This window comes from Pipra filicauda, unplaced genomic scaffold, assembly GCF_003945595.2.
Source record: "Pipra filicauda isolate LSUMZ 115617 unplaced genomic scaffold, ASM394559v2 scaffold319_size1146426_pilon, whole genome shotgun sequence".
Classification (NCBI taxonomy): domain Eukaryota; kingdom Metazoa; phylum Chordata; class Aves; order Passeriformes; family Pipridae; genus Pipra; species Pipra filicauda.
The window spans coordinates 17,712-43,108 of NW_024104442.1; the positions used below are offsets into that span (position 1 = coordinate 17,712).

Sequence of the window (25,397 nt, forward strand, 5' to 3'; positions counted from 1 at the left end):
TTAGTCTAAAATACCTTTGTTTAATGTACACAAACCTGGCTCACCCGAGATGATGTGTGCCACGTGAGTTCAGCAGGTCTGTAATCTGGCTGCCAAAAAAGTGCTCCAGAAAACTGGAGAAGATGCTTGTGTTGTATTCTCCCATTCACAGAATCACAGATGAGGTTGGAAGAGATCTCTGAGATCGAGTCCAACCTGTGCCCCATCCCCACCTTGTCCCCCAGCCCAGGGCACTGAGTGCCACGTCCAGCTGTTGTTCCTTGGGCACCTCCAGGGGTGGAGACTCCACCACCACCCTGGGCAGCCCCTTCCAGTGCCTGACCAGCCTTTCCAGGAAGAAATTCCTCCTGATGTCCAACCCGAGGTGGAGTCAGCTGGCGGGTGGACAAGCCTGTGCCATGAGGGGCTTGGATTTCCTCTCATGGCAGCCCCACAGAGGCACAGCCTCGAGTCCAGGGACAGGACCCAGGGAATGGCTGGAGCTGTGTCAGGGCAGGGTCAGGCTGGATGTCAGGAAAAGGTTCTTCCCCCAGAGGCTGGTTGGCACTGCCCAGGCTCCCCAGGGCAGTGGGCACAGCCCCAAGGCTGCCAGAGCTCAGGGAGGGCTTGGACAACGCTCTGAGGGACAGGGTGGGATTGTTGGGGTGTCCTGTGCAGGGCCAGGAGTTGGACTGGATGACCCTTGTGGGTCCCTTTCAACTTGGGATATTTATGATTCTATGGTTTTATGGTCTCTGCCCTGTGGTTTCTTCCATGGTGGTGGAATTCTCACTGCTCCTGTGGGGAGGTGGGATGACCAAAGCAGAGACATCTCCTGCCTCCCCTGAGTGCGTTCAAAACCATGTGGACACGTGGGTGAACAGCTCTGAGCATGGTGTGGATGTGATTTCCCGGTAGAAACACACACCTGGGTTTAAGAAAACAAAAAAGAAAACAAACCAACGCCCCTGTGCTGCTGTGTGATGAGTAGGGCAGCGCTGAGCACCATGGCTGGTCTCAGGGTAAAGTCTCCTTTTAGGTGGGAGGAGAGATTTGGTGATTCACCATCTCTTTCCCCAAGAACAAACCAAAACCCGAGTGAGGCAAAAGGTTGTGCTCATGAGAACTGCACAAATCCAGCCCTGCAGCCCTCCTGGAGACTTCCTCCTGTGCATCAGCTCCTGAGGAGGAGGAGGAGGAAGGTGGATGAGGAGGAGTAGATGTGTGTGGCAGGGCGAGGGCATTGTGCAATTCCTTCTCTCACCTCTTACACCTGGATTCCTCCTGGACTTGTTTCTCAGCTGAATGTGGCTCAAGGTGCCTCGAGAGCCCTTGAAGTGAGGGATCTATGTCTGGTTGTCTGAGCTTGAGAAGCATCAGTGGTGTAAAGGGTTTTTTGATCGTGGCAGCCTAGGAGGAAGGACCCAAAAGGAAGGGCACCAAAAGGACTACTTTTGGAATACTTTGGACTGTGAGGAATGCCTGTGGTTTTACCCTCCAACCTTTGCCTGTTCTCTTTGGAGAGCCCAAACTGTCCTCGCCAGGTCTCACAAGTGCCCCTTGCTCCATATGTGTGCCTGCTCTAGCACCCCCATCCCAATCCTCTCCAGCTGATGTGGTTCCTTCCCCCTCAGGCATGGTCTAATTGGGAAAATGTTTCAATTATATGGCCTAAATTTGTGTCGTGGAGCAGTTCATTATCACCGAATCCTCTTAATTGGGCCCTCCTGCCAGGCAGCCTATTACTGAGTTCCCAATTAAGACAGGACCTCTTTAAAAACCATAAAAATAAACAAATGCCTGTTAGGATCCAGGATCCCAGGACCATGTTGCAAGAAACACTGCCCAAACTGATGTTTCAAGGCTAAGCAATAGTTTCAACACCAACCAAGTAATAATTAACCCCTTTGTGTTGGTTGCTTATGTTCCCTTCAAGGAGAATGGCCACAGTTTTTGGGGCCAGTTGAAGAAATTCACTGTCATTAACTCAAATCTTTCTTGTGAGGAGGAAAAAGTTGGTTACAAGGTGTTTCTGTAGTGGAAGATGCTCCAAGGATTCTTTAGGTGACACTGCTTTTGTGGTTGCAGGTGAAGGACCTAACAAAGTACCTGGATCCGAGTGGACTGGGAGTCATCAGCTTTGAGGATTTCCATCGGGGGATCAGAGCCATCAAAAATGGAGGTGAGTTTGCTGCTGTGCAAAATTAACCCCACAGGGGTTAATTGACTCTTTGGTGAAATCCATCTGGGTTTGGTATTTTGAGAGTCACTGCTCTGTGTTGGCAGAGGGGAAGGGGGAGAGGTTGGGGGCATTTAATAAGGGTTGAAAGAGGTGGTACAGAAATTGTGGTGGGGGTTTCATGTTTTCCTGTTTATCAGGAAAGTCCCTTCCCCCCCAAAAAAAAAACCATAGAGGGAAAATCCCTTCTGCTTTGGTGTCTGCTCTCCTATGTCTTTTGGGGAGTTTGCTGTTCTGACCAAGGAGCTGACACACTGCTGGAGGTGTCTGTCTGTCTGTCTGCTGTGGGGTGTAACATCTTCCAGATGCTGGGCACTGATCATGGAATGGTTTGAATTGAAAGATCATCTCGTTCCACCCCCTGCCATGGGCAGGGACTCCTGCCAGAGTGGAATTTACCGTGAATTTACTAGTTTATTAATGAATTTACCTTCACTCCAACTATTTGGACCATCAATGTGCTCAGCTGGTTTCTAGCAAGAAGCACATTAAACAAGAGCTTTGAACTCACTGAGTGGCAGATGATCTTCAAACAGGGCAGTCCCAATCCCCACGTGGCTCCTGATGGGCTTCCAGAGTAATAGCTTGGTGAAATGTGAAGTATCTTTCTGGCTGATTGGCATTTGAACTCCTTTGCTGCAGAACAGATGTTTTTTCAGTTTGGGATTCCTCTCTGAGTGTCAGAGGGTCATTTTGGGGCAGGCATGTTGCTGAGGGCAGGGTGTGAGAAATGTGGGAAGCTTCCTGCTGAGCAGCTGTAATTTTGAATGTGCAAATGTGAATTATCATCCTTGCACAATAGTCAGCTCTGTTCAGAGATGCTTATCTGAAACCCCAGCCTTGCTTTCACACAGCAGTGAACGTGCCCCACACAGCCAGCCCAGCACATCGAGCTGCAAAGAGGGGGAAAGAACCATCATTCCTAGAAAAACTGTGCTGGTTCTCGAGTAGAAACCCCTCAAAGCAGGGTTTTCTTCTGTTTTCTGTCAGTTGTCCATCCCCCCTCCTCCTCCCCAATCCCACCCCCAACTTACTGACTTATTTACTTATTTACTGTGAGGGTGGGGAGGCCCTGGCACAGGTTGCCCAGAGAAGCTGTGGCTGCCCCATCCCTGGGAGTGTCCAAGGCCAGGTTGGACGGGGCTTGGAGCAACCTAATCTCTGAAAACTGAGATGAGCTCAGTTGGTCAGAGCATTGTGCTGATGGATACCAAGGCTGTGGGTTTGATCCCTGTATGGGCCATTCACTTAAGAGTTGGACTCAATGATCCTTGTGTGTCCCTTCCAACTCAGAATATTCTGTGAAATTAAAATGGTACCTCTGTGAAATTTCTGTGTCCCTGCCCATGGCAGGAGGTGGAACGGGATGAGCTGTAAGGTCCTTTCCAGCCCAAACCATTCCATGATTGTTTGTGCTCAGCACTGTAGTGTTTTATGGCAGCTCTGAAGTTTTCGTGGCTGGTGTAGCCTGACCAATTCCCAGCTCCCACAAGAGGAAATGCAGCACAGTATTAATTTGTAATAAATTGCCATTGGAGTAGAGCGTGTTTGTGAAAGCTCAGGCTCGTATTTCTCCTCAATAATTCATTGCTTTGGTATTGTGTTATATTAATTGAATGGGAAAAGCAGATCCAGAGCAAGCTTTTAAGGTCTCTATTTATTAAATTTGAAGGAGATTGATGTGTATTTATTACAGTGGTTAGGGAAGGCTGAGCTCTCAAGCATCACACATTAAATAGTTATAAAAGAACCCCAGGGCAGGGTATGGAGGGAGGTTCTCTGAGTTCACAACTGAGCAGTTGCTCACGTTGGAGTGATCTCAAGGATTTCCTGTTGAGAACAGTCAATATTGATCATCCATTTGTAAAGAAAACAGAGGTCGTGCTTGCTGCTGGGTGTCCCTTTTAACAAGATTTGGGTAATTAGCTGGCTCTATTTTTAGCCAAAGAGAGTTCTGCTGGACTTCTTGGTGTTCTGAATTCTTTGGTCAGTCATGGAAGTGAGAGCTGATGTCAGTTTGTACCTCTCAGTGTCTGTCTTAATGCAGGTAAGGGTTTGTTTCTGAAGATGCTCCACTCTCCTCTCCCTCTCCCCCCTCCCATGGAGACTCCCTGTGGCAGAGTAGCTGTGATTTGACCCGAGCTCTTACATTCCAGCCTGGCAAACTGAAGGTGCACTTACAAAACCAGCCAAATTTGCTTTGTCAGCTGCATTTCTCACAACTGCTTTCGTGTTCAGTTGGCCTTTACATCCAGGGAGGATGCTAAACTCAGTGCTGTCCCTGTGCCAGCTGTTTGAGGCATGTCCCACTGGCTGAGGTGCTGATCCAGGACTCCTGGCACTTGCCTCTGCCTCAGTGTGGAGTAAACACCACTCAGACAAAGCCCCTCAGAGTGTCACCCCTCCACTGCCACGAACCATTTCTGATCTCTTTGCTGCTGTAATCTCTGTCTGGCCAGGTAATTCTGACCATGAGGGGGGAAGAGCAAAGTGTCTTGCCTGCTGCAGGAGCTGGATTTGAGGCTTAAGGAGAGTTTCTAGCCAGTTGGGGCTGCCTTACCTTCTGCCCTTCCCAAAGTGAAGACTGAATGGGAAAACATGGTCCTCACATATGTATTTGTGCCTGCAGTGTGTGTGTGTGCTGGTGTGATGGCCACTGCAGTGCTTCCAGAGGGTCTCCCTCTTGTGGGATGTGGTGAGCCCTTGGCTCTGGGGCCCCTGGGCTCAGTTTTTAGGTCCAGCCCCCAGAAGGGACCATGGGGACAGAGATGCTGCTGGGAGAGGGACAGGTTCAGCTCCTCACAACCTGCTGTGTCCCAGCCCTTCCTGCTCGTTGGTGGTGTGTGGCTGCTGGGACCCCCTTGTCCTCCCCTGCTCCAGGAAACGTGGGGTTTGCCTGCTTTTAAAGACTGTGGGAATGGTGCCTGGATGGCTGGCCAGTGCAGTGTGTGAGCAGCAAAGCAGAGGGGGACACTGTGGATCAAACATTGGCAGCTTGATAAATAACTCTGAAAAGTGGAATTTTACGTCGTAAAACTTGAGAAACTGATAATGTAGTGGAGGCAGTAATGAAGGAGATTATGTTCTAGAACGTGCTTAAAAAGGGCAGATAAGATGTTGGATGTCTGGGGAATCCACAGCCAGAGGAAGACCTGGTGCATCTGGCTACAATCAGGGAGATCCAACGGGACATCCTCAAAGTCTGCAGGGAAAAGAAACAGGGAGGGAGCCAGTGTGACTGCTGGAGTTGTCATGTTTAGGAGCTCCAGCTCACAGGGGTCTCCTTGGTGAGAAACAGGTATGAGGGATTGTATTCCAGCCACTTGGAAAACTCAGACCCGGAGTAAGGAGCTGACCTGGGGTGGGGGACTGAGAGGGTGTCTGTAATTTGAAGCCAAGGTCCTGGAGCAAAGAACAGCTCTGGACATCACGTGTTGGATGCAGGAACAGAGGGGAATTCGGTGGCAAACACGAGGGATGGGCAGTAACAGCCACAGCTGGATGCAAACACACAGCAAGGGCTGTGCTCACAAGCAGATTCCTTTCCTTGTCAGGGTATTTAAAACCTTTTTAAGCTTCAGACACCTGTGTTTTCAACAGCTGCCTCTCACCATTCAGTAGGACATGCTGAACATCTCTTTGCTCTCACTACAACTTCAGGAGAGTGATGAACAAGTCATGTCATTCACACACATGCTCTGAGCTGAAACATCTGAAACATCTGTCTTCCAGAGAAAAACCCACTGGGAATGGGCTCTGGGAGCAGGGGATACGTGGGGAATTGCTGCTGGTGTCAGTCAGTTTAAGTGACCACCGTGCCAGGAGGGGGAAGGTGCATTCCTGGAGCTCCCAGCCTCACCCATCCCTTTGCCTTGGCTTCTGATCCCTGAACAAAGGGGCCCCTGTGCACTGAGAGCAGACAGTGCATCCACTGAGGACTGGATGTGCCCGTGAGCTCAGGGCAGGGCCTGAGGATGGAAATAGTCACATTTATTTTTTTTTTTTCTCAAATACTTCAACTAAAAGCTCTTTGGATTTGGGAAGATGGAAAATTCAGCTCCAGAGCCAACACTCCAATCTGGAAGCTATAACAGAGTTCCTGTTTGCGGGGACAACAGATCTCTGGCAGGAGCGAGTGGGGGGCAAAGCTTGGGGGGCCCCTGGCAGTACCAGTTTTGGGGGAGCTGGATCAGGAATCAGCCACTGTGCCAAAGGAATGAGCCTCTGCTCGGGGGAGATCCCTAGGGGGTTGAAGAAGGGGCTTTTTAGCAGGAGGAGCGTGTTCAGCTCCCCAGAGGCATTTGATTGGCTTCCAGATGGCCAGCTGAAGGGAAAAGCATGGAGCTGGGAAACTGGGGCAGTCAGGTGCTGGATGGCAAATGAAGGGCTCGGGGGCTGGGGCTGTGCCTGCTGCACAGAGCCTGTGCCACAGCTCCGTGTTGTTCCTCGCTGGAACTGGCAGCAACGTGAACTCCAGTTGGGATGAGCTCTGGGGGGCAGCAGCACTCGGGAGCATCCCTGGGAGGATCTAAGTGGGCGTATCCATGGTTTCTGCAGCTGACATTCCATGTCCCAAAATCTCTGGGTAGCTGAGTGTCAGTTTGGGGATTTCCTGAAAGAAAAGCACATCTCCAGCCCCTCTCTGAGTGAAGGGTGTCAGTGTTGTATCTTAAAGGTTCAGAGCCAAGAGAGGGAAGTGCACATCAGCTCAGATCCAGGGAGTTATCCCTGTGTTATCCCACGTGCAGGCTGTGCTCTGCAGTGGCATTCCCTGCTCCCGTGGCTGCTGCTCACTTGCTGATCCGGCATCTCAGAGACACCTCTGACACTGACAGTGCTCAGGGGCCACCTCTGAGCCCACAGTGCCCATGACCCCCTTGGTGCCTGTATGAGCTCCTGGGCAGCACTTGGTTTAATCTGGGGAGAGCCAGGCTGGCTCCTGCCCTGGGGACACGGATCCGTGGTGGCTCCATGGAGCATTTCCAGGTGTTGGATATCTGGTAACATAACCCACTGTTTGCTTTGTGTGGAGGTTTCTTCCCCCCTTCTGTAGAATCTGCATTGCAGATGGCTTTTGCTACGCTGAAGGAAAGCTTCCCTTGCCCAGGGATAATTCCAAAAGCCAAATCTTGCATTCCCTTACCCGGTCCCAGTCCCGTTATTATTTCTGGGGCTGGTTTTCTGCATCCTCAGTGGTCTCTGTTCCTCTCTGATGCTGGAATTATGGTTGTATTTGCAACAGGCTAACGCTGACACCTGAGCACAGTCTCTCAGTTGGGGTGTCCAGGCCCAATTTAATATTCCAGGCATTTGCTTTTTAAAAGAAAAGCTTTCCCCAAGGCTTAGCAGATGGAAGCAGAGCTCGTGTGCACGTTTGACTAAACTCGGTGAGTATCTGGCACCGGTTTGAGCACTTCCTACGTTCCCATCAGATCTGCTGATCCCTGTATTCATGCAGCAGTGCTGCAGTGAAGACCTTCCTGCTGCTCCTGCCTGTTCCTAACCCTGGCTAAACCATTACTGCTCAGGGACACAGCTCGTTTCATGGCTGAAGGTAGGACAGATGCCTCTTTGTGTTCAGCTGGTGTGCAGGGAACGGGGCTGCCATGAATGGGAAATCAAGATTGATTCATGAGCAAGAATAAAATCCAAATTGCTCTGATTATGTCTTCTGCATTTATTTTTTTTTTTGCCTTGCATCTTGATCTGCTCTGGCAGATCCATATGTATGTGCTATACATACTGCAGGTTGGGATAAGGAGTTTATAAAGATGAGTGTTAATTCTGCTCCCAAAACGGGTGAAGATTTAAGTGTAGCTTTAAAATTTTTATGTGTACTTGAAAAAAACCCATAATCCCCTGCTGTTCTTTGTAGATCAGAATTGTGCTCATCCCTGTGGTGCAGGGTTGCTCACAGAACCATGACTGTGCTTGTCAAGTTTGGGGTCCACGTGCTTGTCTGTGCCCTCTTCTGCCAGGGGCAGGAGCAGCCAAACCTTACTTGGATGTACTGAATTTGGTTTTTTTGCCTTGAAATAGTGGCATTTAAAGGCCTGTGTTGGAAACCACTGGGCCTGTCCATGAAAATGCGTGAGGGTTGTTAAGCCTGGAGAAAAGGAGGCTCAGGGGAGACCTCACTCTCTCCAACTCCCTGACAGGAGGGTGGATCCAGGGGGGGTTAAGGCTCTGCTCCCACAGAACAAGGGACAGGACAAGGGGAAACAGCCTCAAGTTGTGCCAGGGGAGGTTGGGGTTGGACATCAGGAGGAATTTCTTCGTGGAAAGGGTGGTCAGGCATTGGAAGGGGCTGCCCAGGGAGGTGGTGGAGTCCCCATCCCTGGAGGTGTCCAAGGAATGACTGGATGTGGCAGTCGGTGCTCTGGGCTGGGGGACAAGGTGGGGCTGGGGCACAGGGTGGACTCGATGAGCTTGGAGGGCTTTTCCAACCTCGCTGATTCTGGGATTCTGTTGAGTCTCTCTCCCAGCTCGCGGGCCATGAGGAGTTAGGAATGTAGGCACCAGTGTGTGATGGAGATGAGCTGCTTTGGGGATGTCCTGTGGTCAGAATGGCCTCAGGTCTCTCTCCACCCCTCTCCTAACAGGAGAGGTCCAGGCATATCTGGGGCACAGAGACTCTCCTGTGAGGGCCTGGTCTCAGGGCATGAGAGGGTGAGGGTGGGATGAAGTTCCTCTGCATGAAGGTGCAAACAGAAGGAGAACTAAGCAGGTGTGAATCCAGACCCACTGTGGGCTGTTCCAGGTGAGGGGAGGACACAGGAGGCAGCCCCAGGGCAGAGGACACTCGGGTGGTTGTTCTCTTCCCCCAGCCCACATCACGCTGTGTCCTTGGAGAAGAAAAGTCCCTCTTCTGCTCCCAGGAGCCCCAAAATGCTGCACAGTGTGTGCAAAACTTTCTCTCCAGCCTTTCAGCTGCCAGGATCAGCAAGGTAAATCCTGGCTACATGGCAGTGGGAGCAGGGAGCTTTAGATGAGCAAGGATAACTTTTTGTTCCCTTTGGAAGCAGGAGCAGTTGCTGGGAGTGAGGAGCTGCTCCTCAGCAGTGAGACCTGCAGACCCACAGCTCACATCACCCTCCAGCTCTTTTAAGTCACTGTTTCTGCTATAATGTAGACATAGAATTGTTTGGATTGGAAAAGACCTTTAAGATCATCGAATCCAGCCATTAATGGACTTTATTTAATAATAATATGCTGGGGAAAGCACTTGGATGCTGATGGGGGGGCACTTCTGGCTCACCATAGCGTTTTTTAGTTTGCATTGTTTCTCTTTTAATTGACATCAACGCTTGTTTTCACTCGATTCCTGAATTTGGCAGCTGGGTGAAGGGTTCCACGGGGGGAGGCTGCCCTGCTCCGAGTGCGCCATGGCTGGGAGGGAGCCTGTCTTCCCAAAAACAGCCTGGCAGATGACACACTGCATTGACCTACTTTTGGGAGAGGCGCAGAAGTGTTGGAAGAGCTGTGTCCGTAGGCTGCAGCTCTGGGATGAGAACAGCAAGGAATTACTCCAACGTGCTGCCGTAAAACCGCTGCGAAGGCTCAGCAGCCCCAGAGGGCCGGGGACTGGGAGATTGGCATGGGAATCCCTCCCCTCTGGAGAATTCCTGCTCTGTGAATGTTCTGGAGCACATGCCAAAAAATCTTGCAGTGTCCAGTCACCGTCATGGAGTGTAACAGGTCCAAAATACATCCTCAAATACATCCGAGGAAATTCTGGTTCCTAAAAGCTGCCTCTTGCTCACCCTGGCGAGCTGGGATTGAACGTGGGACCAAACCCCCAAAGCATCACTGTTGGTTCACCCTTCCATGGGAGGGAAAGCATTACTGTGTGGCCACATCTCCTGGAAATCACAGCAAATTACAGAGCACAGGGACTTCCATGTGTCCTGAAGTAAGGGAAACCTATGGCTTTCAGACCCTCAGATCATAACTTAATCCTGATAGAGGCCAGCTGGGGCGAGTTTAAATTGCAAATGAAAGGCTTAAGTTAGATGGCCAAAAGAAAGCCATTTTCCTGGGAAAATGGTCACTATGAAAATAAGAAGGAATGTTCTATTAGAGCCCGGGAGCAGTTCTTAGCACGCTCTTACATGGATATGATGACTAAGGAGAAAACAAAGGCAATTGCTGTTAAATAATAAACATTTCTCATCATCCATCTGCTGCCTCAGTGTTTCTCCATCACAGGTTTCACTTTCTGAGCCGGGAGGGAGCTGTTTTCTTCCGCATCTGTTGCTGTGAATACTTTTGGGAGCTGGGCTCGCCTGCGGTTTGGGGAGTGCGTGGGAGGAGGCTGGGCTGGGCTGGTGGCTCCAGATGGGTCTCGGGGGTGGTTTCGGCTCTGCCTGTTTTGATTTCTCAGGTTTGGATGTCAGCTCTGGAGGCAGGGATTATTAATGCTCAGCTCAGAAAGGTGGGAATGTCTCCTGCCTCCTCACCAGGAATGCCTGGTGGATCAGGAGGGTTGGCTCAGGTGAAGGAAAGCCCAGTGTCCTGCCTCTGCACCAGCAGGGGAAGCAGAGCTGTCAGCCCATTTCTCCTTAGGAATCCAGTCAATCTGGAGTTACTAAGGAAGGGTTAATGACTCACCTATGACTGTGACTCCTCCAAGAGCCCTGCTGGGCTCTGTCACAGCCTGGGGGGTGGTGACTGTAGTGAGTGTACCCTGTGACACCCTGACAGATTGATGTGGTGAAAGCTCATTTCTTCAGAGTGTTTCCTGGTCCTGCTCTTGGACAGGAGAGGCTGCATGTGAGACGGGTTTCCCAGGAAATCAGTCCTGGTCGTGGAGCCACTGGGCTGGGTTGGGCTGAGATGGGTGAGCAGCAGGCAGGACAGCTCTGATGGGCATCCCCACTTTGGGAAAACACAGTTTTCCCAGTTCCCTGGTGGTTCTGGCTGAGCACAGCTCACTTCATCTCCGTCCCCTTGTGCCTGTGCCAAGCTGTGTCCCCTCCTGGGCTGGTCCGTGTGTCCCTCCATGTCCTTCTCCTTGATGATCATCTGTTCCAAGCTCATACATCTGACTGCTCCTGTAAAGCTCTAACCACTGGACAGCTTATTTCTCCTTAGGGTAGGAAGGACTCCTGCTAACGAGGCAATAGGAAGTTTTAGTAATGGAGTTAATTGTTATAGAGAGTTCAGGAGAGATTATGTGACAACTTGTAGTAAAAACACTCCTGTTGAGGCCATAGGACCTGGGCAAGGGCAGGGACCGTGTTTCCATGTTTGGACTTTATGTTTTGAGGGGTTTTTTCAACCTTAACAGTTCTGTTTGTAACCTCTCAGCCCCTCAGTTCCCTTCTCAGAGCTCTTGCACTCTGGATTGAAGAGTCTCACTCCTCCCAGTCTTCCTTCCACCTGCAGGGGAATGGCCAGGCACAAATAACAGCTGGAAAAAGGATTAAAACCCAGTTTTATTGGACACCCCCCCATGACTTTGTTTTCCTTTGGACAATGTTTCTCTTACAGAACCGGTTGGGGCAAAAGCACTTTAAAAATTGCAGCTCCTCCCTCCTTCAGTGCCACATGGGGCATGGTTTGGCTCTGTTTCAAAGGGATTTTCTGGCAATGTTGGGAGTTAGGGGGAGAAACAGGGAAGGGGGTTCAAACATGAGCCTCCGGGAGCACCTTCCTGTTAATCTGCATAGCTTTTGAGGGATTTTGGAGGACAGGGACCCAAACTGCTCTCCTGTGTCCAGAACAGGAGGGCAAACTGGCTGCTCCATGCTCCCTGTAATGCATGGGACATTTTGGAGCAGCATGATCATAATTTCCAAGAGATGGCTCAGAACTGTGAAATCCACACTGGGAAGAGTTCTTCCTGCAGGTGGAGTTCAATGTCTCTTCTCTTACATATTTTCTTTCCTCGATTTCCCCTAAACCCAGGCTGGGTTCTGGTCAGGACCTAGCGGGCAAGTCTGAGATCAGAGGCTTTATAAATAACTGTATTTAGTCTTTGTTACTGACTTTGCAGCTTTACCTGTTGAGGTCAGAGCCTTGGCTGGAGGTGGTGTGTGGACAGTCACTGCCCAGCCTCCAGCTCACTCCATCACGTCCTGCCCAGAGGCAGCTGGGTGGTCCTGGTCCAAACTGCTTCCCGGGGCTCGGTGATGGCTTTGGAAAGGCTTTGCATTAACTGTGGTCAGCTTGTGGTGTGGCTAGCTGGGGGCAGAAATGGCAAGTAAGACCTGAATGACACATGCTGATGTCTGTGTGTTGATTTGCAAGTGCTGTAGGTGTTGAACGGCTTCTTTTAATACTCGTGTCCAGACCGTGGGTCTGGAAGCTGTGCCTGGATCCACGTGGATTGCTCTGATAATATTTAGCCATGAGTGAAGGAACGGACATGGTGAGCATTTCTCAGGCACAAAGCTGTGAGCTGGGGAGGATTGAACTGGTTTTAACTGTTGTCCTGGTTTCTGCATGTGGGAGCCTTGAGCTGGAAGGCTGAAATGCTTTGTGGTGGGATGGTGCCATCCAGCCATTCCCAGCTGATGGGAGTGGTCTCAATGGGCTGAGAAACTGCCTGGTGTTATTTGGGGTCTCAAAAGCTCTGGTCCATTTGAGCTCCTGAGCTAGGATTGTCTTTAATTTTATTTGCTTGTGGGACCATCTAACCTAGAAGGTGCCACTTGTCTTCTGTGAGCTCCTGCATGAGACAGTCTGGGTGTGGAGCATCTCCAAGAGTTTCTGTTTCAGGGTACTCAAACCCCTGACAAGAGACTGGCTGCTGGATGTCCCAAAGGTTGTGTCTGCACTGAGTGTGCTCTGGGAAGTTGAGTTTGAGTGTTCTGCTGTTTCCATAGTTCCATAAGCTCTTTCAGGAGGTCCCACCTCAGTCTCTTCCCAGAACAGGGAATTTAGGGACATGGTTTAGTGGTGGCCTGGCAGTGCTGGGATAATGGTTGGACTCGATGGGCTTAGAGGGCTTTTCCAACCATAATGATTCCGTGATAAAGCTGTTGGCTGCCAAATCCAGCTTTGTTTCCAGAAGTATAGAGTTTTGGAAGTAAAAGCTAGAGTGAAGGAGTTGGAGGACATCAGGAGGTCTCCTCACCAGCAGCCTGTGCTATTTTGGAGGCTCAGTCACTTGGCCCTTTCTGCTGGTACATCACAAAGTGGCTCTGAGCCACTTGCTGGTGGCCACAACCCGCTCCTTGTTTTCCACACCTCCAGCAGTGAGCCTTTGTTCCTGGCTGACACAAGTGTGGAGGAATCTGAGCTGATCTTGGTGACTGCCACACACTGGAAAGGCCACTCAGATTGCTGAGAATTAAAAAGGAGGAGCCATGTACCAGTCAGCCCCAAATTCCATGTGTTAGTGGTGGGTTCCCGTCCCGGATCCGTTGCCACAGTGCAGACAGCAGTGCCCAGCTGGTCCCTGAGATGAAGTGCAGGCACCTGGATTTATGCTTCCAAAGTGTTTGGATACCATAAAGTTAATTCTTTCCATGCTGTCTTTAGATGGTGTGTCTAAATGAGGCTTGAGGGCCTGTGCTGTAGGAAGGGGATCAAAAGGAATGTGTGATAAGTCCCAATCCATGAGCAATGATATTCAGGGAATGAGGGACTGCTAAAGCGCATTAGCCGAGGGGGCTCTGCTGAGGGTTGTGTAAGCAACCTCAATTCTGCCTCTGCCTCCTCGGGAGCCTGGGCTGCCACTCACTCAGCCCCTCCTGTCATTTTGGGTTGGAATGTGAGAGTTTTCAGTAGGTGCTCCTGTTCCCTTGGCCCATCTCTGGGGCAGGTTGAGCTACAGGAAAAGCAGAGAGCAGAAAGCTGCTCTTCCCAGCTCCTTTGTGTGAGCATCAGATTATAAAAGTATTCCTGGGTCACTCTGGGGAAGGAAGAGGGTGGATGAGTGGAGTGGTGCTGCCTTTATCCCACAGGGATAACACCATGAGCTTTGGTGAAAGCTCAAGATCCCGAGCTGCCTCTGGAAATGCTGGACAGTGGCTTCCCCTGTGTCTCTGCTCTGGATACAAGGTCCTCCTAAATTCCTGTAACTTTTAAATACTTGGCTTGAGTCTGTTACCCCCTTGTTTTCCAGCAGCATTCCCAGTAAGGGAGCTGTTTATATCAGCTGTCCTCCCTTAAGCCAACCATAACTTGGTTGTGCCTGGTTTGGGGTCTGTTTTATTTTGTGCCCTCGAGCAGGTTCCAGGCCTTGTTCCCACAGTGAGTAGTTCATGTCTGTTAGCTCACCCAGTCCATGCTGTTGGAATCACTGGAGTTTGTGGCTCTGAGGCTTGCAGCAGTGTGTACGGTGTGTGTTGGCAGATGACTTAAATTCTCCTGAAAGGCTGTTTTTCTAGGTCATTCCTATATGAAGCTGATAAAACTGGCTCTGTCTGACCTGTGTGTCACTACTGTACCCACAGCTCTTCTTCACTCAAGGTGCCTTTTCACTGCAACCCTGCCTTCTGAAAGCAGTTTTTACAATCTGTTTCAGGTGCCTGTTGTATCTGAGGGCTGCTGTTCCTGAGGGTCTCTTGGAGAGCACAGGTGACTCCGGCACCCCTGAGCCCTCTGGAGCTCGACAGGACATTGAAGAGGTCTCCCTGCCAGAGCTTAGCACTCATCCACCCCCACAGAGAGCCCAGGACCTGTCCTGTCGCTCTCCATATGTCCTGGAGAGATGTCCATGCAGCTGGATGTGTCCTGCTGTGGGCACTGCTGCTCCTCTGAGCTGGCTGGTGGCTCTGGAGGCTTTGTGGATACTGGGCAGAGGTTGCCTTTGGCTTGCAGTTGGTGTAAGAGATGAGAGGCAATGGTCCAGCAATGGCAGATTTGCTCAGATACAGATCATGGAATCACAGAATCATGGAATCATTAAGATTGGAAAAGCCCTCTAAGATCAAGTCCAGCCATTCCCCCAGCACTGCCAAGGCCACCACTAACCCGTGTCCCCAAGTGCCACTTCCACATGGCTTTTAAATCCCTCCAGGGATGGGGAGTCTACCTGGGCAGCTGTGCCAGGGCTGGACAAAGCTTTCAGTGAAGAAATTTTCCCAATATCCAACCTTAATCTAACCCTAAACCTTCCCTGGCACAATTTGAGGCCCTTTCCCCATGTCCTGTCACTTGTTTTTTGGGAGCAGAGCTCGACCCCCACCTGGCTCCACCCTCCTGTCAGGGAGTTGAAGAGAGGGAGAAGGTCCCCCCAGGTGAGGGTCAGGCTCTGCTCCCAGGGGACAGGGGACAGGACAAGAGGAAACAGCCTCAAGCTGTGCCAGGGGAGGTTTGGGTTGGATATTGGGGAAATTTCTTCCCTGAAAGGGTTGTCAGGCACTGGCACAGCTGCCCAGGGCAGAGGTGGAGTCCCCATCCCTGGAGGGGTTTAAAAGCCGTGTGGATGTGGCACTTGGGGACGTGGGTTAGTGGTGGCCTTGGGGAATGGTTGGACTCGATGATCTTTGAGGGCTTTTCCAACCCAAATGTAAATCAGGGGTGAGTGTGAGGGGAGGATGCTTTGTGTTGTGAGGGACATGGAGAAGGGGAGCAGAACGTCAGCTGGGATTTGGCTTTGAGGTCCAAGGGGCAGAGCAGAGGGAATGTGAGGATTTGAGCTCATCCTGTGCCATGGGAATTAGGCTGTGCAGTGCTGCTGCTGGTGGTCCACAGCCATCCCCTGCTCTGTTAGTGGGGTGGGGGGGAGAAAACAACAGTGAGACCCTCCAGGTTTCACCACATGCACCTGGGGACAGGGCTCTTCACATGAGAAGTTCCACTTGAGCACCAAAGGTCTCAGATTTTTTGGCTCTAGGAACTTTTTGGCTCTTTTGGCCAGGAATTTGAAAGCTTAATGCAGCCTATTGTGCTGGCAGACTGGCAGGCAGGCTCTCCATGGCAACTCTCCCTATACACAAAGCACCATATGGCTTTTTCAGAGGGGGAGGGAACGAATCCAGCAGAAAAGTCAACCTTTTGTTTGTGGTGATGTTTGTCTTTGCTCTCTGATGTGGAGCCTGGGGAGGTGGAAACACTGAGTGCTGGTTCCTGGGCATGGCTTCTGCTGGCCATGCCACAGCGAGGGTGCAGGTGACCCCTGAGATGGTCTTTCCTTGATTTTACAGTGGAATTTGCTGCAAAAATAGACCCAGCCCACACAGAGACCCCTCCCTCTTTGGGTAGAGTGCTCTGCACACAGATGGAGCAACCAGGCTCATGTTCATCCCCATCATGTTCATTCCCACGGAGGGCTGGGAAGGCTCCAGGATCCCTCAGTTTAAGCAAGAGCTGAGCAGGAAGCAGGTGATGGCAGGAGCTGTTTGTGTGCTCTGCCCATGTTTTATACCCCTGATTCTGAAGGGAAGCTTTTGCTTGACTGAAAATCCTCCCTTTTCAAGCCCCTTTGGAAGGAAGGAGAGGAATAAATATCTCTATCTTGTCTGTGGAAGAGTAGGAAGTGTTTGTGTGTCTGCTTGGAGGGGGAGGAAAAGAAATGATACAGAATAAGCAGAAGGGATCAGCCTGTGCCTTTGGGGTGCTCTGTGGTTCCCAGGGCTGCCATGGGGTGTCACCAGGATCACTGGAGGTGGCCTGGCAGGGTGGGCACTGGGAAGGCTGGCTGGGTTGCCCATCCATGCCTGGCAGAGGTGTGAGATCAGCCACTATCGGCTTGGGGCTCGGATGTGCTACAGATGAAGGGTTTGGGCTGTGCCAGGGTGTGCTTGGGGGCTGTGGGGAGCAGAGCTGTCCCCAGGGCTCCTGCTGGGGGGACATGCCACAGGGCAGAGCCCTGGCTGGCACAGGACCAGGGCAGTGTGCCTGCAGCCTGCATCCCAGTGAGCTGATCCGGATCTTTGGACACTGCTTTGCACATCACAGCCTCCTCTCTGGAGGTGGGCACTGCCTGCCTGTGGGGGTTGGCAGGAGATGTGGCTGGCTGTCCTCTCTGGGTGGTGTGACTTGGGTTGCCTTTCAGGAGCACCGTTTGGTTTTGCCCCTAGATATGGGCAAAGGCTCCTCTTGCTGCGACCCACCGAGATGCTCCCATAGCTTTTGCACCAAGCAGGTCACTGTCCCCATCCCCTTGGTCCTCCCTGGTGCCAGCAGGGAGGCCCAAATCCCAGGATAACTGATGGGAAAACTCCTGATTGTAGGCTCGGACTCATGGTGGAGCTGTGGACAGGGGGACATTTGAGAGGAGAGGCAATTCCACCTTCAGATCATGGAATCATTAAGGCTGGAAAAGACCTCCAAGATCATCAAGTCCGAGATCTTTCAGTGCTAATGCCATTGGTTAGGACAGGAGGTGGCCTTGCCCTGAGCAGGGTGCTCAGGCAGCAGCATTTCCATGTGTGTCCCATGGCCTTGGTCTGGTTGAGGGGAGCAGGAGCCCCAGCAGCTGGAAGCAGAGCTCGGAGCAGCACCACTTCATGGTGCCAGCAGTGGGAGAGCAGCAGATATTGTTGTCATAAATGGTGACCAAGAGCACCTTCCATGTGCTGCAGGCCTGACCCTGCACTTGCTGTGGAGCACAGTGTTGGGTGCTGGCTGCTGGAAAAGCAGTTTGGCTTATTCCTGATTTACAGCCTCCTCCCGGGAGCCCCAGACCCAGGTTAGGAGGGGGCTCATTTCTTGGTGCGCGTTTCAGCTTCTCCCACCCCCATGGAACCCATTGGGTTGGTGGCTCCAGTGTCTCCTGGGTCCCTGTCTCTGTGTTTAATGGTCAGCTGAGAGAGGCACCAGGGATGGTGTTTGGGGTGTTTGGGTGGGAGGGGGGGTTGCCATGGGCCTGACTCCTAACTCTGTCCTGTGCCCTAATCAGAGAATCCCAGCACGGGTTGGCTTGTGGGGGGACCCTCAAGCCCATCTTGTTCCACCTCCTGCCATGGGCAGGGACACCTTCCACCAGCCCAGGTTGCTCCAAGCCCCGTCCAACCTGGCCTTGGACACTTCCAGGGATGGGGCAGCCACAGCTTCTCTGGGCAACCTGTGCCAGGGCCTCCCCACCCTCACAGTGAAGAATCTCTTCCCAGTATCCCATCTAACCTGTCCTCTGGCAGTGGGGAGCCATTTCCCCTTGTCCTGTCTCTCCAGGCCCTTGTCCCAAGTCCCTCTCCAGCTCTCCTGGAGCCCCTTTAGGCCTTGGAAGGGGCTCTCAGGTCTCCCTGGAACCTTCTCTTCTCCAGGCTGAACAGCCCCAGTGCCTTGAACAACTAACCCCTTGACTTTGTTTTAGGTATATGAAAAGACTACTATGATTCCTTAATGAAAAATGTCCTTTCTTGATACCAGGAGGTGGACCTGAAGCAGGAGCTCTGTCTGTGCCCCTGTAGGGAATGTCCCCTCCAAGGGAGGCTGGCACAGTCGTGTCTGGGCAGCTGCAGCATCATGTGCTTTGTGTGCCCCTTTGGTGTGGACTCGAGCCTGGGAGCTGTTTGCCTTGGCTGGGCTGCCATCCTGCTGGGAGTTCACCAGCCTGAAGGACACAGAAAGCAGCCCCCTGTCCCTCCCCAAATCCGTCCGTGTGCCGACCTTCCCAAGGAACACTGACAGAACACTCCCTGTGCCCAGCCGAGTGTATCGACAGCAGACCATCCTACTGCTGCAACCATCACAGCTCCAAGGCGTGTGGGTTTGAGCCTGCTATTTATTTTGGGACTGCAGCATCCGAGCCTGATTTGGTGTTTCCAGCCTGGGATCTGGGTCGTGTGCCGGATCGGGCATTAGCTGTTGCTTGAGGGAGCGCGGGGAACTCGCGCTCCCTTCCTCGCTGGAAGGGCTCGGATGCTCTGCTGCAGATGCTGCTTGGGGGCGGGAGGAGGAACATATTTTAAAGATATCTCCTTGGAAAGCTCCTGTTTTGCCGTGGGCCTGTGCGGATGCTCCTGGTGTGTGTGGCCACGGGAGGAGCAGCAGTGAGAAAGGCTCCGGAGCTGCCTGCTCTCCCTGCCGTTCCCATGGTACTTGGCTGTCACACATACATCTCGTGTGTTCCCTGCCCACAGCAGGATTAGAGCCTTCTGGGAGAAGAACAAGAGGATGCAGGAAATGGAGATAGGGAAGAAGGCAGGAAAAGGAATGGAGAGCATGGAGGGGTAGGGATGAATCCAGGTGCTGGCCTCTTCAGAGCAGCAAGGGGCCTCATAGGGCTTACTCCAGGGAGAAGCCAAACCCGTGGCCTTCCACCCAAGGTGGTGTTGGAATGCCTGGAAGCAGAGGTCCTTCCTGAAGGCTGAAGGTGCTGGTGCGTGCAGGTGGAAGTTCCTGTCCCGCTGCTCTCGTGTCTCCCAAAGCCATCCTTGGCCTGAGGGTGCAGATTTCCTCTTGGTGATTCCAGCTCTGTGCTTCTTTCCCTCTGCAGATCCTGACAGCCAGCTGTATGATATGGGATATACCCCCGAGGAGGAAACCCCGGCCTGTCCTGATGAGTTTGATGACTTTGTCACGTTTGAGGCAAGTATGAGCTCTGTTCCTCCTGCGAGTGTCGGGGTGGGACCGGGGCAGGGAGGGTTTGCTGTGGAGAGGAGTGTTGGCTGTGACAGGGCACAGGGATGCTTAACATGTAAAGACAAATCCTTTAATCTGTGGGTGACTGGCCCAGAGAGTTTGCACCGAGCATTTGGTGCTGTTTAAGTTAAAATTGGTGCTGAAGGAAAAAACCCCAAGTTTAGAGAGAGCCCTGGATGAAAAGGGAGCCCCTTTCTGCAGTGAAACACTGGTGACACAGGAAGGAGACCTGCTGCTGTTGGGTTTGTCTTCTGCTGGAGTTTCTGAGCTTGGTTTTGAGATGTAGCAGCCAGGAGCCTGCCTGAGAGACATGTCAGGGCCATGGGGCACTCAATGCTGTTTGGCCAGTAAAAGGTAGAGCAGAGGACAACAATCTAGATTTTCTCTCTTGGGCTTGAACAAGGAGGCTTCTCTGATAGGTTTTCCTTTGGTTGAAGGTAAAGCCCCCATCCCTTGGTTCCCTCCTGTATTCTTTAGTGCAGGAGCATGTTGCAGTGATGTCCCGTGCCTGCTGTTCCCAGCTGGAAAGGATGGACCTGTTGTCTGTGGGCTTTTGGCCTTGGCTTGGTGGGCTTCCCCCATTACCACTCCATGCCTTCCAGCCTGGAGCAGAAGGTGCTACAGGTGCAGGTGCCTTTGGAGCAAAGGACTCCCTGTCCCATGTGGGAACTGAATCCCTCCCTCTGTTTTTACTTTTCCAAACCTTCCTCTTCAGATTTGTGACTCTTGTGTCTTGATAGCCTGGATGCATTTGGGGCTGTCCTGTTCAGGAGCAGGAGCTGGACTTCAGTGATCCTTGTGGGTCCCTTCCCACTCTGGATATTTCATGATTTTATATGATTTTTATCACACAAATTGTTTCTGGCAAAGGGACTCCCGACCTTCTCTGTATTTGCATGCAAATATATCCATCTATCTGCTTCTCTCTCTATGTATCTCTATATATATCTTTGGTTTGTATAGTCTGTAATACATCATTTTGGCCTTATTATTTCTTGATAAAAGGCTCAGGTTTTTCTTTGGAGTTTCCTAATGATAAACTGGATGTTGGGCAGCTGGTTATAGAATCATGGAACAGTTTGGGTTGGAACTTAAAGCTCATCCAGTCCCAACCCCTGCCGTGGGCAGGGACACCTTCCACCAGCCCAGATTGCTCCAAGCTCCATCTAACCTGGACACTTGCAGGGATGGGGCAGCCACAGCTTCTCTGGGCAATGTTGAATATTAGATTATTTTTCCTTTTTGAAAGATAGTTACAAAACCCAGTAATAGCTGGGGAGAAGTGGGACAGGAAGGCAGGCAGAGAGATGGGTTTCCATTTTCTTTATCTGGTACAAGGTCACAAATGTGCTTTTTAACACTGGACTGAGCAGTGTGGAGGCTGTGACAGGCAAAGGCTTTCACTTTTTGCTCCTCAGACCTGCGTCAAGGGACCATCTTCCCTGAGATTCCGAGCAGGGATATTTTCTAAGGGCTAATTTAACACAGATGGGCTCTGTCAGTGCTGCAAGCTATTCTGGGCAAGAATACCAACAAGCCGGGCGTGTGCCCCGCTGGGATGAAATACTTCTGCTGCTGGGCCAGCCTTTCCTTGAAACGACAAGGTGACCCAAAGGGAAAAGGTGATGAGTCCTGAAATCTCCTTTTCCAAAATATCTAAATGGATTTTTATACCGAAGTCAGGGTACTCATCTGAAGAACAGCTCTGTCGATCTCTACGTTTATTATGCCGGGGAAGAATTATCCTTGTTGTCTTGGAGACGTGATTCCAAATCATTTCCAGCCTGCCAGGATTTCGTGGAGGCTCAGCAAACGAGAACATGGTCGAGAAATACCCGCTCAGCCCAGTGAGGGTAAAAATAAATTGGAGTCTCGGAGGGGTTTTTTGTTCTCCTTTAGCTGAGCCCTGAGCTCCCAATGTGCATTTTCTCCCACATGCCCTGCAGTGCTGTACCTTGGAAAGCTGGAGGGGATTCAGGGAAGGGGGGATGTGAGAAGCCATTGTACAAAGCATCCTGCTGGGAGCAGCAAAGGAGTGTTTTTCACTGGAGGTCTGGGAGAAGAGGGAGGGGTGCTCCAGCAGGCCCTTCTTCCTTTGGTGCAGCAGAAAATCGCTAAAGCAGAAGACAGAATAAATGACCTTTCCCAATAGATATTTATTCCATCTTGCTTGGATTTACCTTGGAAGAGATGAGGGGGGAAAAGCACCTTTCAAAGTGACGACATCGCTTTTCCTCTGAGGAGACCTCCTGCCCCACCAAAAAGCAGTTTGTACTCTCAGGTGTCCCTGTGTCAGACCTGGGAAGATGCTGCCCAGCAAACGCTCAGCTCTGACACTGCTGCTGGGACCACCAGGCAGTTCAACAGAAGAGCTTCTTTCTCAGCCCCAGAACACAGGTGGGGGTCTCCAGGCACTGGGTGAGCCCCTCTTCCTGTGGGCCATGGGGGGAAGGAGCACTGCTGGATTTTCTCCTCTCGTGTCACGTCAGAGGAAGTTTAAAGGTGAGCTGAAGGAGAGGGGCTGAGGGCAGTTGTGGTTACTGCATCTGAGTGTTGGCTGTGGTCCCTTTTAAACAGCCCAAAATTCCAGTGGCTGGAGTTCTTGGCTCTTACAAGTGCTGGGGTCTTGACAGAGAGCTTTTCTCCCAAATGTTTGTTCAAACAAGTGTAAACAAGTGCTTCAAGCAGCTTCCATGAAAACACCCTCTCTTTGTTAATAAGGTCGCTCTTCTTGGTGACTCATCCCCTCTTCTGGTGGTTGTCATCAGGGACAGCTCAGCGTCCATGGAAAACCCTGAGGACCCAGAACTGGTGTCTTTCAGCCATTGTTTGCTCTACAAACAGAACCACCAACACTTGCTTCCTCCAGTAGGGGCGTAAAAGCCTCTTGAAGGAGACAAGGTGTGAACTTGGGACCTTTGTAGTGTTGGATACTCCCACAGTTCAGCCACTGGTGTGGATCTGGATGTGGCACAGAGCTCCTGGCTCTTGTTGCAACGTTCCAGGTCTGTCCAGCAGACAGGTCTGTCTGTCAGACTGTTTTCAAAGAGGATTTCTGGTCCGTGGCTCCAGTGAGACAGCAGCTCCTGCAGCCACGTGGCTCCTTGTGCCTCCAACTGGGCTTGCAGGGGGCTCATCACAATTCCTGCAGCTCCACTGTCACACGTGCAAGAGGAACCTCACCCTCTGTGTGTCCACTGGGAGCAGGGAGAGCATCACCTGGCTGGGGTTACCTGCCTGCAGCCCCAGCAGTGTGTTCATCCCTATCCCAGTTGGAAGCGTGGTGGTTGCAGGATGATGAGCTCACTGCTCGTGCTGCTGCTGGGAAACATCACCAAAAAGGAATGACAGCCTTTTTGCTTTGGAAAAGCCATGTGAAGGGGGCTTGGAGTTCGTCCATCCAGGCACCTGAGCCCTGTTCTCCCCCAGGCTGGGCTGCTGACTAACTGGAAGGTGGGAGTTCTCTTTGCCTCCCTTTCATGCTCCTGTGGAGCTTGTGACTCAGTGCTGGGGTACAGGACTCGTTTGCAGTGCTCTGTGGGAGATGAAGGTGAATTTGGAGTTGGCTTTCTTAGAATCCTAGAGTCGTGGAATCATTAAGGTTGGAAAAGACCTTCAAGATCATCAAGACCAACCATCAGCCCAGCAGTACAGTGATTCCCCCTGTGCCTCGCCCTGGGTGAGTGCTCTGTGCCCCTCTACCCTGCTCCTGGGGCAGGTGAGCCTGCTTGAGCAACGCAGAGTGGAAAGGCTGACTTTCCCAAAAGGAAAACAAGCCACAGAAATGCTGGAATTAGGCTGGGATGGGCACGGGGGTGTATAACCTGAGGTGGGCTGGAGGAGAGGCAGAACCAGTGCGAGGCTGTGCTCCCTAAAGGTTGCCTGGGAGCACCATAAATATCACCATGAATAGCACAAATAGTGGTTTTTAGCCATGGGAACTCACGTTCTGGGCCAGCAAGGTCAGAAAAGGCTGTTATTGAGATCTCCATCCATAAATCCTGCGGGTGTGTGGTGCTGTGCCGTGCCTTGTGCAGGGCTGTTGCCATCTGCTGGGCAGCCACAGCGGTTCCTCCGGGAAGCAGCCAGGAAAACACCTCCTGCACAGCCACAAGAGGGGACTTTGGCTTTCTCTGGAAGCCTTCACCACCCCCAGGCACATCCCCTTTGTCTCCACATCCAGCAGCGAGTCCTACAGTGTAGTGGGAGTGGATCTGGGGGGTAAAATCAGTATTGGTGAGGTCTCACGTGTAGCTGTTGTATTCTGGGAGCTGGGGAAACTCCTGCATTTCCCAGCCTGCCTGTCCACAGGCACAACTGGAAGAATTCCAGCTCAGAATGTTCTGTGAAATTCTGTGAGACGGTGAGCAGCAGCTTTCAGGTTAACACACCATCTCTGTGAAACTGTGGCCTCTGTTAAAGCTGGAATTTCTTCCCATGTGGAGCAATTGAATTTAATGCTTTTTTGAGGGCAGAAATCAGTGAGGCAATTGAAAGCCACATTGCTGGATTTCTCCAGCTGCTCAGAGCTTCTGCAAAGGGGACTTAGAGACCTGCAGGCTTCAGCTGTGTGTTGGAACACAGATGCTGTTGTGAGAGCACGTGGTGACCACAGCTCAGGTGGGTGGGAGCTGTTCCCAGAGGCACGGGCTGTCATTCCTTATGGATTGTGTTGTGCAAGGAGCCCACGTGGGGTGGTTGTATGAGTCTGCTGTAGGCTCGTTGTGGCCCCTCCTGGTAGCCCTGTGGACCCTCTGAGCTGTCCTTTCTTAGGGCAGACTCCTGAGAAAGATCTTTGCCTTCCCTAAGGCAGAGACGTGGTGAGCATGGAGCATTTGGAGTGTGTTTGCTGCCTTGGGAGGGACCTGCTTTGCAATCTTCAGCTTTTTACGTGAGGTTTCTTCTCCTCTGCCTCTCCACACCAGTGTTACCACGGGATGTGTGGCTGGTAGAGGCCAACTAGTGTGAAAAGACAGGGTTAAGCTTTGTAACCTCCTCTGAGCTGGCTGAGGGGCTCAAAGCACCAGGACAGACCTGGGTTCAGCTCTCCAGCTCTGCCAGGGACTTCCTGGGGTGTTTCCTGACTATCCCAACACAGGTATGAAGGTCCCACAGCAGTGGTGGGGGTGGGGAGATGGAGATGAGAGCTCAGGTTTTCTTTATTGATGCCATTCCCTCATTCTGGACTGGCCTCAACAGGCTTCTGGTCACAGGGCTGACCCAAAAGCATGGCTGTGTCTGAATGAAAGGTCACAAATCCCTCCCCAGGTTGGCTGCTGGAATTGGTGACAGTTTTGTCCTGAACAGCCGGTGCACTCAAAATCTTGTGGGTGGCCAGAACTGTAGGGCTGTGGAGTGTGACAGAGGCAGTTCAATGTCTGTTCATCTGCCTGTCCCTTGGGCAAGCACGTGGAGCCCTGAGCAGTGTCCCCACTGTCTGAAAAGCCTTTCTGCTCCCCTGCACAGAGAGACAGAGGGAGCTGCTCACCCCATTCACATGTGGAGCAACGTCACCGTGAAGGAACAGTCCGTGTTATCCTTGTATTCACAGAATCATGGAATGGTTTGGGTTGGAAGGACCTTAAAGATCATCCCGTTCCACCCCTGCCATGGGCAGGGACACCTTCCACCAGCCCAGGTTGCTCCAAGCCCCGTCCAGCCTGACCTTGGACACTTCCAGGGATGGGGCAGCCACAGC

At 51.8% G+C, this 25,397-nt stretch overlaps 1 protein-coding gene across 4 annotated transcripts in view; it reads left to right on the top strand.

Annotated features, from left to right (window-relative positions):
- The first annotated feature begins 2,048 nt into the window (after positions 1-2,048).
- Positions 2,049-25,397, top strand: part of RAB11FIP3 (RAB11 family interacting protein 3) — a 56,301-nt gene continuing 32,952 nt past the window's right edge. For 2 of the 4 annotated variants that reach the window (XM_039383625.1, XM_039383626.1), the window contains exons 1-2: positions 2,049-2,161; positions 19,554-19,645. In XM_039383625.1, coding sequence (XP_039239559.1) covers positions 19,577-19,645 — 69 coding nt within the window. In that variant the 5' untranslated portion in view covers positions 2,049-2,161; positions 19,554-19,576. Of the gene's footprint in view, positions 2,162-19,182; positions 19,437-19,553; positions 19,646-25,397 lie in introns of those variants that run through there. The other 2 variants (XM_027737941.2, XM_039383624.1) reach the window with 2 other exon arrangements.